Source organism: Salmo salar, chromosome 02 (genome assembly GCF_965601325.2).
Source record: "Salmo salar chromosome 02, fSalSal1, whole genome shotgun sequence".
Lineage (NCBI taxonomy): Eukaryota > Metazoa > Chordata > Actinopteri > Salmoniformes > Salmonidae > Salmo > Salmo salar.
Window position 1 is genome coordinate 12,374,636 of NC_138292.1, and position 15,694 is coordinate 12,390,329.

Sequence of the window (15,694 nt, forward strand, 5' to 3'; positions counted from 1 at the left end):
CTAATAATTTGTAGACTACAAACTGACCGCAAGAAGCCCAAACAGATATGTTTGACTAAAACATAATCATTTCAAACCTTGCTTACATTTGTATACGATCACGCGTCTCTCTCTGTGTGGGAATACTTGGGACCAGTCTTAAATTCAACTTCATGGAACCAGCAGATACCCTGAAAGTGGAGATGGTAAAGCTTGTATCTACTGCTTTTCCCACAGGCGTTATACAAAGACACCTTCAATGCTCTTCAGGAGTTATTGAGGAATATTCTTGTAAGAGACCTGAGTCCAGACGGACTCCAGAGTGTATTCAAGGTAAGTTGGTGATAAGAAGTATACTCTTAAATGTTTACTTATTTATACGTTGATCTTTAGCTCAACCGTGACCCTGTTTTTGTTTGTCCGCAGCACATTGAGGAGTGGTTGAGTTCTGGTCAGGATCATGAGAGGGAGAGGGCGATGAACACCACCGCTCACATCCTGGAGTTCTACTTCAACAACCTCCACGTCAAAGTGAGTCAGAAAAACATCTGCAAACCCTTCTTTCTCAGGTCATATTTGGACCTTACTAGCTGAAGTCCTTGAGTTCTGTAGACATAAACTAACAGCAAATATAGCTGTGTTTGTGTTTTTCAAAACGTTTCAGATGCCATAATGTTCAGTAGTGTATCTTATGAGCTGACCTTTGTTTGCAGTGGTTCTAAAGGCTCATTTGTTAGGAATATGGGGCTTGTGGTACCAGGACCACAAAATACTGAAGGACATGGAAATAAATCATCCAGAATTCCTGGAGAACAGTAGAAGTTGATAAGTGTTTTTTTTATTGTTAAAGGGATTTCTGCAATGAGGCCATTTATCTACTTTCCCAGACTCCGATGAACAGGTGAACTGAACTAGAAGTCTATGGGTATCTGCTAGCATCCTTGTAGATACCAATATACTCCGTCATTGCGCTAACGCTAGTTAGCATTGGCTTGCAAAACAATCTCTAATTTCCTTAATGCTGGACACCGACATAAAAATGGTATCCACAAGTGGGGGAAGTAGATGCAGGGCCTCATTGCCAAAATCCTGAAGGATCCCTTTAAATGTGGAACCAACCCATAGCCTTAATCTGGGTGTTCTGTCTCTGTAGAACATGGTAACCTTCCACAACCTGGGATCTCTCCTGGGCCGCCTGGCCCCCCGATGCACCGACCCCAACCCCCTGGTCCGCAGGGCAGCCATCGACTGCATCTACACACTGCTCTACATCCAGCTACGCTACGAAGGTCCCCCCCCACACACACACACACCACTCCACACACACACACGCTGTCTCTGATTCAATATGTCTTGTATAGTTTCCTATTCTCTGCTGACCAGCTTATCTCCCCCAGCGACCAGCTTATCTCCCCCAGCGACCAGCTTATCTCCCCCAGCGACCAATACAGCCCATTTGTGGGCCTCTTTAATACGGGAAACTCTGGTTCTGTTCCACAGGGCACCCTATTCCCTATATAGGGCCCATAAGGCTCTGGTCAAAAGTAGTTCACTATATAGCGAATGGGCTGCCTTTTGGGAAGCAGACCTCTGTGTTTGTGTGGCATTCTGCTGGGAGTGAGATTGCAGTGTGTGGAGCTCAGCTGCAGCTGGTCTCATTGTCTCCCTGCCCTGGCACTAGGCTTCTCTCTGGACTATAAAGACGACTCGGTGGAGAGACTGATCACACTGAGGGAGAGCATGGACAACCCAGACCACTCTGTCCTCTACAAGACCTGCTCCGAGCTGGCCAAGGTAAGGAATTCTGTTACAGGATAGGAGAATGCAGTCAGCATTACATACACAAAAATATTTAGACATTGTTTCACCTTGGGTTTCAAAATTCTGGTCAACTCTTTCTGGAAAACCTGTGAATTTGGGAAAAGTTACTGGAATTTTGCAACTCTACTTTCATAATGTGTGTCTTTATTTTGTGTCTCTGTCTTTTCCCGTCTGTCTGGTCTGTGTAGATCATCAGTAAGCGTCTGCCCCAGCAGCAGCTCAACACTCTGATCTTCATGTTGTTTGAGGGGCTGGTGGACTCCCAGTCTAACTGCTCCAGAGCCTCCAGTGTTCTACTCAACACCCTGCTGAAGCACAGAGGAGCTGGACTACAAGACCTGGTACACTGGCACACTCACTGACTCGCACACTCTCTCTCTCCACACACATTCACCCCCTCTAAATGAGCTGTGTGTGTCAGGTATCAGAGATGCTGGAGGTGCTTCACATCCGTCTGCAGATGATCAGTGAGGAGCAGGTGAAGGTGTCTGTGGCCCAGTCCATCCTCATCCTGGCTACACAGCACCTCCAGACTGTCATCAACACACTCATCTCCTACCCCCTGCCCTTCGACAGGTGAGAACCCTCTCTTCCTCTCCTCCCTCCATCTCCTACCCCCTGCTCTTCGACAACTGAGATCCCCTTCTCTCTCTCTCTTCCCCTTGTCTCCCCTCTGTTCAACAAGGAAGATCCCTCTGTCTTTGTTTCTCCATTTGACAAGTGACAGCTCTCTCCTCCTATCCTTCTCCTTTCCAAAAGCCAACTCCCTTTCTCCCTGCTTCATTTGACATGTTAATTCTCTCGCTCTCTCACACACACACACACACACACACACACACACACACACACACACACACACGAGTGAGACTCCATGAATCTTCCCACCAGTATTTCTGGAGAACTGATGAATTTAGGGGAAAGTTAGACATTTTGCAACCCTGTGTGTAGTAGCAGAGGAAATGGTTTCACTGCCTCCCATTCAAAGTGAGCCCTACCCCTCATGGTGACTTCTCCCTGTGTGATCCCCAGTTGGAGCTGTGAGATGTGGATTGCCCTGGGGGCAGACAGTAAACTGGCCTCTCAGATCATGGAGATGCTGATGGAGAAGCTCAACATCATGGTGCCCTACGTGGACAAGAAGGAGTCCATGATGAGAGGAGGCCTCACCAAGGTGGCCACCAGTCACCCTCTAGCTGTGAGGAGCAGGTTATAGAGTGCTGTGATGAGACTGTCTGGGTAATGGTGTGTTGCTAGGTTTATTTGTGTCAAATGTACAAGTCTGAGCAATCATTTTCTATGCTATTCTATTGTCAGATGACCTGTGCCCTGAAGGAGATGATGCTGAACGGCCAGAGCCAGGATGCCGTGGTGTCCCTGTTCCCCCAGCTCTTCAGCTCCCTGCTGGTCCGCCTGGGCTCCAGCCTGGGGGTCACACTACCCAAAGACATCAACAGCTTCGGAACAAACAGAAAGAGCCCCACCAAACTGTCCGCCGGCTTCGACGTGTGCGGGTGGGTTAGGAGCCGACATACGCTAGCTAGCGCATACTGTATCATAAGACACACAGGGTGGAGTGCAGGGACACTCCATTAGATTATCTGGAGTGCCAGTGTTAGAAAATGACTAGAGGTTAGGTCCTACAGGGGTCCACATGAACACCCCCCCCATATACCTCCCAGAAAATGTGATTACGGAGATCATCCAAACATGTACGTAAATATACACTAAGTACTGGTGACATACTATATGAAGTTATCAGTACAGGTAATGAAAAGGAGTAATGACAGTATTGGTTTCACTGATCATAGTTACCATACAATGTGATAATGAAGTTCCTTCAGGAAAAATGTAGTTATTTTAATTGAAGGTTTAACTCCTTTGTCTGTGTGTTCCTGGGTCTGCAGGGTAGCAGTGGAGGCGCTGCGGATCCTCCTGGCCCGGGCCCAGCTGGACGATGTAGTGAAACCCCTGGACCAGGAGGGGGCCTGGGACAAGATGAAGGACCCCAAGCACCACATCACCGGGGTCACCCTCCTCGCCAGGTACACCCTGACCTTAACCCTGGCTTCATGTCCACATCCTGGTTCAACCCTAACCTCAGCCCTAACTCTTTCTTCATGATATGTACAGTATAGCTACCCTTTATGCTGTACCAGTTAGTTAGTGTGAGAGGTGTGTTGTTGTTTTCAGGGCCATGGCCAAGCACGCAGGCCCTCGTCTCCCGGCCATAGTGGAGTGTCTGTGCCCCTGTCTCAACAACATCTACGAGTGTCAGAGGGTCACTATCACAGCCTTCTTCTCTGAGGTGAGCCAAGCCCAGGGCCCACTGTTGTAGGTCTGTGAGGTGAGCCAAGCCCAGGGCCCACTGTTGTAGGTCTGTGAGGTGAGCCAAGCCCAGGGCCCACTGTTGTAGGTCTGTAAGAAGGAAGCAATATGATAGAATGTCCACCTCCACACTGATTATACCTATCCAGAACCTTCACATCTGCAAACATATAAATCCTGTGTCACACCAAGCAATTTGGACGCAATTTCTGTTGCAGATGCAAGTTGCAAGTGACATCAACTTTGCTGATACACAAAGCAATTCAAATTGCATGTAACATCCAACTCTGTTATACATCACGGTTTCATAAATTATTTGTTTTGCCCAACATTTTTGTAATAGTAACATAATTGATATAGACAAAATACTGGCTGTACAATTTAGCTAGCTAGCCAAAATGTTGCCGTTTTGCCAAGCTACTGTAACTAGCTAGCAAACCAAGCTAGCGATGAGCTAAGCTAGCTAGTGCAGTTCATGTGGGACAGAAAGGTCTGGGGGAGGAGACAGGTTAAAGAAGGATTTTTAAGCCTTGAGACAATTGAGACATGGATTGTGTATGTGTGCCATTCAGAGGGTGAATGGGCAAGACAATCTGGAAGTGCCTTTGAATGGGGCTGCCTTCAGACTAGTCTTATGAGGGTTGTGGGCATCCTGGAGCAAAATAACTGACATGTTTGTGAGGGTCATATTACTGTATCGCCCAAACTGTTCACACACTACAGACAGAAGTTGGCAGACGCTTGTGGGGGGGTCGTAAGGCAAAACATGGTGTTAGAGGTGGGGCTGCCCACATCCACTCTAGGGGGGTTTAGAGGTGTCAGAGTTAGGATGTCAAACTGGACATAGTGGCTTTACAGTATTATAATACTTGGAAGGGATTGCATTTTAATTGCCGTTGTCACCAGGAGTCAAAGTACTTTACATTGCATTTGTTGCGCTTTTGTACGACTCCTACATGTATATCTCAATGCACTGGCTTCAGACTGTGTTCTGTCTCTGTGTGTAACACTAGTTACTGAACCACTGGCTTCACACTGTGTTCTGTCTCTGTGTGTAACACTAGTTACTGAACCACTGTGTTCTGTCTCTGTGTGTAACACTAGTTGCTGAACCACCACGTGGTGACAGAGCTGATGATGATGGATGTCCTGATGAACAACATGATGGAGCGTATCTCTGACCCCTGCTGTACCGTCCGCATGCTGGCCATCAGGGGGCTGGGGAACATCGCTGTGGGATCACCTGAGAAGGTACGTATGGAGGGGGGGGGAGCGAGAGGGGAGGGGGTGTGCTGGTTGTCAGGGGGCCGGGGAACATCACCATAGGATCAGCTGAGAAGGTATGACTGATTAATCTTACCTCAATGTGGCAATATTACGCAGGCAAAAAGCATTCACAGAAGTTAATGCTTAGGATATACTACAGAGCAGGATCAATGAGTTAGCCAGATATCTTTTGGGTTGTTTATAAAATATATATTGGTTTTCTGGTTCATTAAGAAATCTGAACTGTGTTTTTGGTGGAGTCAATTAGACCATGTCAATTTCAGGTTTATATAAAATAAGTTATTTCAGAATATTTAGGCAAGTTATCTGGCTCTCCTACTTTGTAGTATATCCCTCTGGTCTACCCAAGACAGCAGCAGAGGGGAACAATGTTTCAGACAAATATGGATCTCAATGTAATCAGAACCTATACAAAATCTATTTTCTAGGTAAATAAATATGCCAAGGAGCTGCTGGCTGCTATGAGCTCTGGGATGGAGGAGAAGGACGACCCTGGGAAACGCATCACTCTGGAGGCCATGTCGGGCCTGTCCAAGGTGCTCCTCTACCTGGACAAGAAGAACGTCCAGCTGCTGGTTGTCTACATCTTCATGAAGATCAAACCCTTCCTGGAGAGTGTGAGTAGAGCAGCGACACACTTATGTTGTCATGGTTACCACCCTGCTGCAGCCCACTGTTACCATGGTAGCGTTACCACCCTGCTGCAGCCCACTGCTGGCTTGCCTCTGAAGCTAAGCAGCGTTGGTCCTGGTCAGTCCCTAGATAGGAGACCAGATGCTGCTGGAAGTGGTGTTGGAGGGCCAGTAAGAGGCACCCTTTCCTCTGGTCTAAAAAAAAAATATCCCAATGCCCCAGGGCAGTGATTGGGGACATTGCCCTGTGTAGGGTGCCGTCTTTCGGATGGGACGTTACCCTAGAGAGGTTATGTGGGACGAAATCGTCCCACCTACTCAACAGCCAGTGGAATCCCGTGGGGCAATATTCAAATACCTTAGAAATGCTATTACTTCAATTTCTCAAACATATGACTATTTTACACCATTTTAAAGATAAGACTCTCGTTAATCTAACCACACTGTCCGATTTCAAAAAGGCTTTACAACGAAAGCAAAACATTAGATTATGTCAGCAGAGTACCCAGCCAGAAATAATCAGACACCCATTTTTCAAGCTAGCATATAATGTCACTTAAACCCAAACCACAGCTAAATGCAGCACTAACCTTTGATGATCTTCATCAGATGACACTCCTAGGACATTATGTTATACAATACATGCATGTTTTGTTCAATCAAGTTCATATTTATATAAAAAAACAGCTTTTTACATTAGCATGTGACGTTCAGAACTAGCATACCCACCGCAAACTTCCGGTGAATTTACTAAATTACTCACGATAAACGTTCACAAAAAGCATAACAATTATTTTAAGAATTATAGATACAGAACTCCTTTATGCAATCGCTATGTCCGATTTTAAAATAGCTTTTTGGCAAAAGCACATTTTGCAATATTCTGAGTAGATAGCTCGCCATCACGGGCTAGCTATTTTGACACCCACCAAGTTTGGCACTCACCAAACTCAGATTTACTATAAGAAAAATTGGATTACCTTTGCTGTTCTTCGTCAGAATGCACTCCCAGGACTTCTACTTCAATAACAAATGTTGGTTTGGTTCAAAATAATCTATAGTTATGTTCAAATATCCTCTGTTTTGTTCGTGTGTTCAAGACACTATCCGAAGGGTGACGCGCCCGACGCGTTTCGTGACAAAAAAATTCTAAATATTCCATTACCGTATTTCGAAGCATGTCAACCGCTGTTTAAAATCAATTTTTATGCTATTTTTCTCGTTGTTTTCGTTCAAAGACTAAAAATCTAAAATGGACTCTTCTCGTGCACGTGCGCCCCTGTCTCATTGTTCTCTGATCGACCACTATCCAAATGCGCTACTGTTTTTCAGCAATGGGCTGCAAAGTCATCATTCAACGTTCTGCCGCCTTCTGAGAGCCTATGGGAGCCGTAGGAAGTGTCACGTTACAGCAGAGATCCTCAGTTTTCAATAAAGAGAGTGTAGAAGGCCAAGAAATGGTCTGAGAGGGCACTTCCTGTAAGGAATCTTCTCAGGTTTTTGCCTGCCATATGAGTTCTGTTATACTCACAGACACCATTCAAACAGTTTTAGAAACTTTAGGGTGTTTTCTATGCAAATCAAACAATTATATGCATATTCTAGTTTCTGGGCAGTAGTAATAACCAGATTAAATCGGGTACGTTTTTTTATCTGGCCGTGCAAATACTGCCCCCTACCCTAGAGGTTAAACAGGTGTCCTGACTCTCTGTGGTCACTAAAGATCCCATGGCACTTATTGTTAGAGTAGGGGTGTTAACCCCGGTGTCCTGGCTAAATTCCCAATCTGGCCCTCATACCATCACGGTCACCTAATCATCCCCAGCTTACTATTGGCTCACCCCCCCCCCCCCCCCCCCCCTCTCTCCTGTAACTATTCCCCAGCAGGTTGTTGCTGTAAATGAGAATGTGTTTTTCAGTCAACTTAACTGGTAGAGTAAGGGTTCAATCAAAAGAAATAGAGGTGAATCCTGGTCCCTGTACATTGATTCTATGTCCAGTAGCTTTTGTCTATTGACTTTACTTTGGGGCGGCAGGTTCAGAGTTTGTTTTGATATTTTAACCTGCGTGTCGTGATCGCGTTTGATGTAGGGGGACAAAATAAAGTGGTTAGAGCGTTGGACTGGTAACCGAAAGGTTGCTAGATCGAATCCCCGCGCTGACAAGGTAAAAATCTGTCCTTCAGCCCCTGAAAAAGGCAGTTAACCCACTGTTCCTAGGCCATCATTGTCAATAAGAATTTGTCCTTGACTGACTTGCCTAGTTAAATAAATAAAAAATAATAAAATTACAGAAACTTTGCAAGGTTTCCCTCACAAAATAGGTTTCTTACCTCAAGGGCCTTTTGTAGTTAATAACATAAGACATGCAGTTTAACCTTACAAGCGTCATTGAGGTATATGTGGCTCTTCGCTATAGGGGGCAGTATTTTCACGGCCGGATGAAAAACGTACCCAAATTAAACGGCCTGCTACTCGGGCCCAGAGTCAAATATTTGCATATTATTAGTAGATTTGGATAAAAAACACTCTGAAGTTTCTAAAACTGTTTGAATGATGTCTGTGAGTATAACAGAACTTATATGGCAGGCAAAAACCTGAGAAAAATCCAACCAGGAAGTGGGAAGTAGTCTTTCAGACCATTTTCTTTTGAAACTACATTGTCTGTGTGGTCAACTTGCACTTCTTAAGGCTTCCACTAGATGTCAACAGTCTTTACAAAGTTGTTTGAGTCTTCTATGGTGGAGTTTGACCGAATAACAGCTGGTTCAAGCAGTGGACTGTCTGAGGTCATGCATTTTTAATTTTTCTTCTGTAATGAATACGCTATTGTCCGGTTGGAATATTATCGATTGTTTATGTTAACACCCTAAGGTTTGATTGGAAACAGCGTTTGACATGTTTCTACAAACGGTATTGGAACTTTTGAGCTTTTCGTCTATTGATTTGCGCCCCCATCTCGTGCCTTTGGAATAGTGTTTTGGACGCGCCAACAAAACGGAGGTATTTGGACATAAATTATGGACTTCATCAAACAAATGAACATTTCTTGTGGGAGTCCTTCCGAGTGCATTCCGCCGAAGATCAGCAAAGGTAAGAAAATATTTCTAACAGTATTTTTGAGTTTTGACGACGCCGTGGCTTGACGGCTAACTGTATAGCTTGCGTTGATGGTGGAGCTCTGTACTCAGAATATTGAACAATGTGCTTTCTCCGTAAAGTTTTTGAAATCTGACACAGCGGTTGCATTAAGAGGTAGTATATCTATAATTCTTTAAATAATTGTTATATATTTTGTCAACGTTTGATAAGTATTTCTGTAAATGAATGTGCACATTCACCAGAAGTTTTGGAGGCAAATCATTTTCTGAACAACAGATTTGTAAGGCTTATTAGGTTTCACTTCTCTTCTCAGAGAAGGCAAGATATTATATGTTTATGTGATATTTGGTGTTTTGAGTTCCTAGTTTCTCAGGGCCAGATTACTATCATGTAGAAGTTGACAGTATCAAGAAATGGACAACCTTGTTTCAATAAATGGATGTTAGACTGTGAGTCGCTCTGGATAAGAAGGGTTTGATCTGGTAAATGACCAAATGTATTAAATGATGATGGGTTTAGGTTGGATCCTCTGAAGGTTCTCTGTTATGTAGGTCTACTGGTGTGTTAATGTTATGATGGGTTTAGGTTGGATCCTCTAACTGCGCTCCTGTACTGTTGACCCAATAGGAGAATGATGAGATCCGCTGTGCCTCCATCATGCTCCTGGGGAACCTGTCTAAGTTTGGTTCAGGAGAGCCTGTGTTCAAGGACCAGATCCACAACGTACTGGTCAGCCTGCTGCTGCACCTCAGTGACCCCAACCTGCAGGTGGTCAAGGTGGGTAACCTCACATCAACACTCACGTAGTGGACTTGGGAAACTATGGTTCTACGAACTGGTTTGATGTTTGGTACAGTATACCTGTTGTCTAGTTTTCTTTGCAGTCCTGTGCTTTACATAGGTAGAATTCATCTGATATAGTCTGGTTTCTATCGTAGAATTCATCTGATATAGTCTGGTTTCTATCGTAGAATTCATCTGATATTGTCTGGTTTCTATCGTAGAATTCATCTGATATAGTCTGGTTTATATCGTAGAATTCATCTGATATTGTCTGGTTTATATCGTAGAATTCATCTGATATAGTCTGGTTTATATCATAGATTAAAGTGAATCATACGTTATTACGTCATCGTGGATTGAACTGAAGCAGCCTTTGTGCTGAGACTCAGATGGTAGACTAAAAGACTGTTTCCTGTCTGTGCAGGCGTGTAAGTATGCCATGCGAGTGTGTGCTCCAGTGGTGGGCTCAGAGCTCATCACCACTATGTTCCAGAACCATCTCCACGAGGACAAGAGTCTGCACTACGGAGAGTTCATCAACGACCTCACCAAATATCTTGTGAGTTGATCACGGTCTAATACTGTAATACTCTACTCACCATCCACAAACTGGTACAGACCTCACCATCGGCCATCAAAACCAGTAACGGAGATCTGGCATCCGGAGGCGGCAATTATTTACCTACTGTAGTAAACAGCTTTTTAAATGCGTTGCACGCTATGCAATCAGTAGAGCAGTTGCCTTGGAAACCCACCTTGAATAATAATGTTCTATTACAGAAGGTTCCGGTTATTTTTCTCTTTTTATATGATAGAACTGTTATTTGATTTGTCCCCAGATTCAAGACTTCCCTGGCATGCTCAACTTCTACCACATCACTGTCATCCAGTTCTTCAAAAGCAACTGGGCCGAGGTTCGGGCCGGTGCTGCTATGTTTATCGGTAGGTAGGGAAACTGGTCAGGGTGGGATGTCTCTGTTTCCTTTGAATATGTCTGTTCCTCAACTTCACCTCAACACCAGGGTGGGATGTCTCTGTTTCCTTTGATTATCTCTGTTCCTCAACTTCACCTCAACAACCGGGTGGGATGTCTCTGTTTCCTTTGATTATCTCTGTTCCTCAACTTCACCTCAACACCAGGGTTGGGGTCTATTCCATTTCAATTCAGGAAGTACACTGAAATCCCAATTATCTTCAATGCTTTTCAATAAGGAAAATTGGAATTTGGTTTACCTTGTGAATTGACCTCAACACGGCTCTGCTCTGTGTCTTAGCTTCTGTTGCTATCCCAATGTCTTTGTAGTCATTTATGACTACCAAAAATATTGGTCATTTTTCAGACAGTGTTTGGTTATAATATAGGGTAAATGTCATAATTAGTTGTAATTTTCAAGAAGAGAATATCAATGAAGCTGTTTGCACAAACCAAATATTCTCTCTAATTTACCATGGTAGAGATGTTCACTTAAATATTTATCTAATGAAACGTTAATGTCCTTTATTTCTTTGTAGGTTTCCTTCTGGGTAATCTTCCCGAGGAATTATTTTCTCACATCAACATGGGGAGTGTGACCAAAGGTAGGCTTAGCTGTTTCTCTAGTTCTACTTCCCAGTGAGTTGGGCCTGTTGGAATGGTTGTTGTAGTCCGCGTGATGAGTACTCCTTCCATGTGATATTACTGTAACTAAATGTGCTTGTGTATGTCGGTCCAGGAGTTATTCCTGCTCAGATCCAAGTGATCAGGGAAATCTACCTCATACTCGTTGTCTTCTGTCTGACTAGCGTTGCATAGGAGTGGCACCACCTGGGGGAAGACAATGACCTCATACTGTGTTCTGTGTGTGCTGTCTCCCAGGTCTGGTCATGCTGCTCCAGGACCCAGACCCAGTGGTGAGAGTCAAGGCAGCTGAAGCTATGGGCCACTTCCATTGAACAGACACACATCCTGCCTGCTATTCATTACTTCATTAGCTGTTTTAGAATTGTTCATGTTTCTGTTTTCTAAGAAGATGATCTGGTACTTTACATGTTGACAGTGCAACTTGAATTAGTCCCTGAAAGTATGAATTAGTGACCAAAGACTGTACCTCCATGTATAGAAAAACATGCATAGCACTTTGGAGCAGTATTATGAAATCTGACATTTTTGGAATTTGTCTTCAGAATGTTGAGTGTGTTAGGTCAATTGGCCAATGGGCCTGACCTCCGCTGAGCTTAGTGTTTAGCTGAATTCCAAATCGAGCACTATCCCCTCTTCCCTAGGCACTTCTGTAGACCTGAAGGGATTAGGAAGGTGTAGGCAATATGGTAGTTACTTCCTTGGACTCTTGATGGGATTTGCCTGCTGGATGGAATCTCCACCATATTGGTTGTAGCTATCTATCCCTTTCAGGTCAAGAAAAGGGGCTAGCGGGGAGGGGCTAGGGGTTGATCTGGAACTCAGCCTTATTATTCTGTCTGTGCTGTGAGCCTCCAGCCTCCACTCCATTCACACTAGTCTAGTGGACCACCGAAACACAAGTAGGGCTGGCACTATTACCCTGTAACCCACGGTTATGGATAAAGACCGTAAAAAATGAATGTTACGGTTAAGTCTTTCTTCTGCAACATGGACTCTTAACATGATTAAACTTTTTTTGTAATGTAGAATGTTCGTTCAAATGATGTTAACTGGTGTGGCTCATGCAATGGAATGTACTGTACTTTTTGTAATGTCTATTGAGTTGAATCACCAAATCACAACACATATTTGACTTCCTGCTTTGGTCCTATGGGTACACTCGCAATAGCTGCCAGTCCACCCATTATGCCAACGTTGAATGTGGACTCCCGTTCTATTCATTCTGTTTCTATGGCAGCACATGCAGTCAGGAACGGAGGAGAAATGTGCGTCTACATTTATTCATTTGTATTTTTTTGCTATTTGAACGGTTGTTACGGTGACCGCAGTCATTTGGCTGACCAAATTACCGTCCTACAAAGTTCCATGACCCTCACAGCCCTCCACACAAGGATGAGCAGTTATCAGCCACGTCCAAGGAGGCTGTCTGTCTGTCAGCAAGGACAGCCCAAAACCATCCCATGTACCCATTCTTACAGTTACTTCTGCTAGGATTGTCTAACAACAGGACTGCATCCTAAAACACTATTGTAGCTTGTTCAGAAAATGTCTTGTAGGAACAGGAGTTTTCTCCTAACCACAAGACCTCACCATGGGGGGAAAAACAGGACCTAGTTATATAGTTATACATTTGAGTTTCTACTGGTCAGGGAAAATGCCTGGGTCACTTTCTTTAGGACCATGCAATGGAAAATGAATATGAGAAATTTGTGTTGTTGGACAAGTCCAGATAGTCTCTCCCCGTTTTCAGTCAGTTTTCTTCCGTTTGGTGCCTAATGAACGTGACCCCTAGTCTTTATCTGTTCTTCTTTACCCCAGGTACAACATGTACGCAACCAGGCACTCCCGTGGAGTTGCCACACAGTGCCAAATAATCAGACCTGGATTTAAATACTATTTGATTTATTTCAAATTGTGTTTAACCTGCCAGAGGGGCAGGGTTTGCAGTTTTGCCAGCGCTATTCTATTGGTTCCATTGTGCAGGCAGAATTAAGAACACCTAAAGTACTTGAAATGATTTCAAATAGTATTTGAACCCAGATCTGCAAATAATAGTTTTACTGTGAAGCTGCATTAAGATGGATGTAATAACCTTTCCTTTCTTTTCATATCTCTCCTTGTCTTATCTCACACGCTTTCTCTTAAAAGATGGAACGCACTTAACTTTTCCACTCCTACTGTCCTTTTCATGAGATTGGGTTAGGGTACCGATTATAACAGGTTATGAGGTCTTAAGCTATGACATTCCTGTCAAGTAAGTTTTACGTTGCACTACTTAATCAGTCTGTCATTGTACACAGTGAATTACACATCCACATGTTTTTGTTGCATTACTGATGGATAGAGATGTTTGTTTGTGGTAAATTGCGGTATAGGCACTATTTAATGTGTTGCCTACATTGGGTAAAAGTCCTGGTACTAAAGTACAGCTGGATAGTACCTGTGTGTCTGGGGTGTTGAAGGGTTACTGAGGATGATGGCTGTTCTGTTGGACCATTCTTTGTTAATGTGATATTTTAATGTGACATCTTTCAATAATGGACATGGAAAAAGTGCACTGTTAAATATGCAAACTGTGTCCATTTAAAATGGAAACAGGCCTATGATGTTGATGATGGAAATCATATTTTATTTTGGAAATAATAAAGTGATGATCAATAGAAAAATAACAGGTGTCCTGAGCCTTTTGTCACAATTGTTCAAAGGAAAGCTCTAAGACATAATAAATCATATGCTTATTAAAGCTGTTTTGTAAGGAAAATATGGAGAAAGATTAATATATATATAAAGGAAAGGTACTTACTATTGAGGATATAAACCTTACTGTACAGTATTTGAAAGCTTATTTGATAACCTGTGGGAGTCCCCTGCTCTCCTCACACTCAGCATTCATCTGGAAAGGCATCTGGCTGATGGAAGTGAATTGGGGAATAAGATTTAATTGTGTCCATCAGAGCAGTTTTTCTAAATGACTAATGGTTTTAATATATCTCCTGAAAAGCTCACTTCAAAGTACTGTCCACTGGGTCTCTTCACAACTCCTCAAAAAGAAGAGAGGAGAGTATTAGAAGGGTAGTTTGAAGACTGAGAAGAAAAAGAAAGTGAAAATCTCACCCAGCACTATTTGGATCCGTAGTGTTCAAGGTGAATCAAACAACTGGTGAAGTTCATTTAACTCTAGGACATATCATTTATGTTACATTCACTGCACGTTCTAACTGGACATTGTATTCAACTGCAGTCAGCAGATTGGGGTCTCAGGCAGTCTATGAGATAATCAACGCCTAATAGAATAGAATACATAGCGGCCTATTGAATCTGAGTCAATTTAACTTAATGACCAAACAGGCAGGCTTGTTGAATATAATGGGCTGAACCTTGATAACCACTAGCCCATGTGAATGACTGGATGTCCTCTTAAAACTGCTTACAGTGACTGCTCTGCATGAGAAACCCATATTGTCTAAATAAGCAATCCAATCTCAAGATACGTAATGATGATTTAAAATGATCAGTGCCATCATCGCATTGAATGGCACCGGTGTTCTTCTCAGGTCAAAACAGTTCATTTCAGATAACAATTGGTTTACCGTAAATGGTAGCTCCACATTGTCATGCAGGTCATTTCAAATCTTAATTGGCCATCTTTAAATAATGACTTTGAAGGTAATGCAATCATATACTGTAGCTGCACTTGAGGAGGCTGTGGATTGGAATGCCAGCTAGATCAGTGGTCAGGACAGGAGATGGTGATATTGGTGCTTCATTGTCCTAGAGAAGACAAGGGATGGTGATATTGGTTCTTCATTATCCTAGAGAAGACGAGGGATGGTGATATTGGTGCTTCATTGTCCTAGAGAAGACGAGGGATGGTGATATTGGTGCTTCATTATCCTGCAGAAGCCATTGAGAGGCTTTAAAGCCACCGGTCGGCCATATTGGCTCTCCCCAGAAGCAGTCCTCTATAGCAGGTATTCACAAACTGGAGTATGTCAAATGTTGTTTTTTTTCCTTTCACATTTTCAAACAGTACATTTATATTTTCCAACAGGGCTATACATTTGGGTGAGGTTTGTTCCTCGCCTGAGTAACCTCATTTCACTGCCAAAAATAAAAGTAAACCATCTAGTGTTCAGCGAAATAAC

At 43.4% G+C, this 15,694-nt stretch overlaps 1 protein-coding gene across 2 annotated transcripts in view; it reads left to right on the top strand.

The window, feature by feature from the left end:
- Nucleotides 1-14,218, top strand: part of LOC106605968 (maestro heat-like repeat-containing protein family member 1) — a 37,151-nt gene extending 22,933 nt beyond the window's left edge. For both annotated transcript variants that reach the window (XM_082959878.1, XM_082959879.1), the window contains 17 exons: nucleotides 217-312; nucleotides 406-510; nucleotides 1,133-1,268; nucleotides 1,661-1,773; nucleotides 1,989-2,141; nucleotides 2,222-2,376; nucleotides 2,830-2,995; nucleotides 3,115-3,311; nucleotides 3,705-3,842; nucleotides 3,991-4,105; nucleotides 5,230-5,376; nucleotides 5,841-6,029; nucleotides 9,773-9,922; nucleotides 10,353-10,487; nucleotides 10,768-10,870; nucleotides 11,441-11,506; nucleotides 11,784-14,218. In XM_082959878.1, coding sequence (XP_082816004.1) covers nucleotides 217-312; nucleotides 406-510; nucleotides 1,133-1,268; nucleotides 1,661-1,773; nucleotides 1,989-2,141; nucleotides 2,222-2,376; nucleotides 2,830-2,995; nucleotides 3,115-3,311; nucleotides 3,705-3,842; nucleotides 3,991-4,105; nucleotides 5,230-5,376; nucleotides 5,841-6,029; nucleotides 9,773-9,922; nucleotides 10,353-10,487; nucleotides 10,768-10,870; nucleotides 11,441-11,506; nucleotides 11,784-11,860 — 2,241 coding nt within the window. In that variant the 3' untranslated portion in view covers nucleotides 11,861-14,218. The remainder of the gene's footprint in view (nucleotides 1-216; nucleotides 313-405; nucleotides 511-1,132; nucleotides 1,269-1,660; nucleotides 1,774-1,988; nucleotides 2,142-2,221; nucleotides 2,377-2,829; nucleotides 2,996-3,114; nucleotides 3,312-3,704; nucleotides 3,843-3,990; nucleotides 4,106-5,229; nucleotides 5,377-5,840; nucleotides 6,030-9,772; nucleotides 9,923-10,352; nucleotides 10,488-10,767; nucleotides 10,871-11,440; nucleotides 11,507-11,783) is intronic.
- The last annotated feature ends 1,476 nt before the right edge of the window (nucleotides 14,219-15,694 follow it).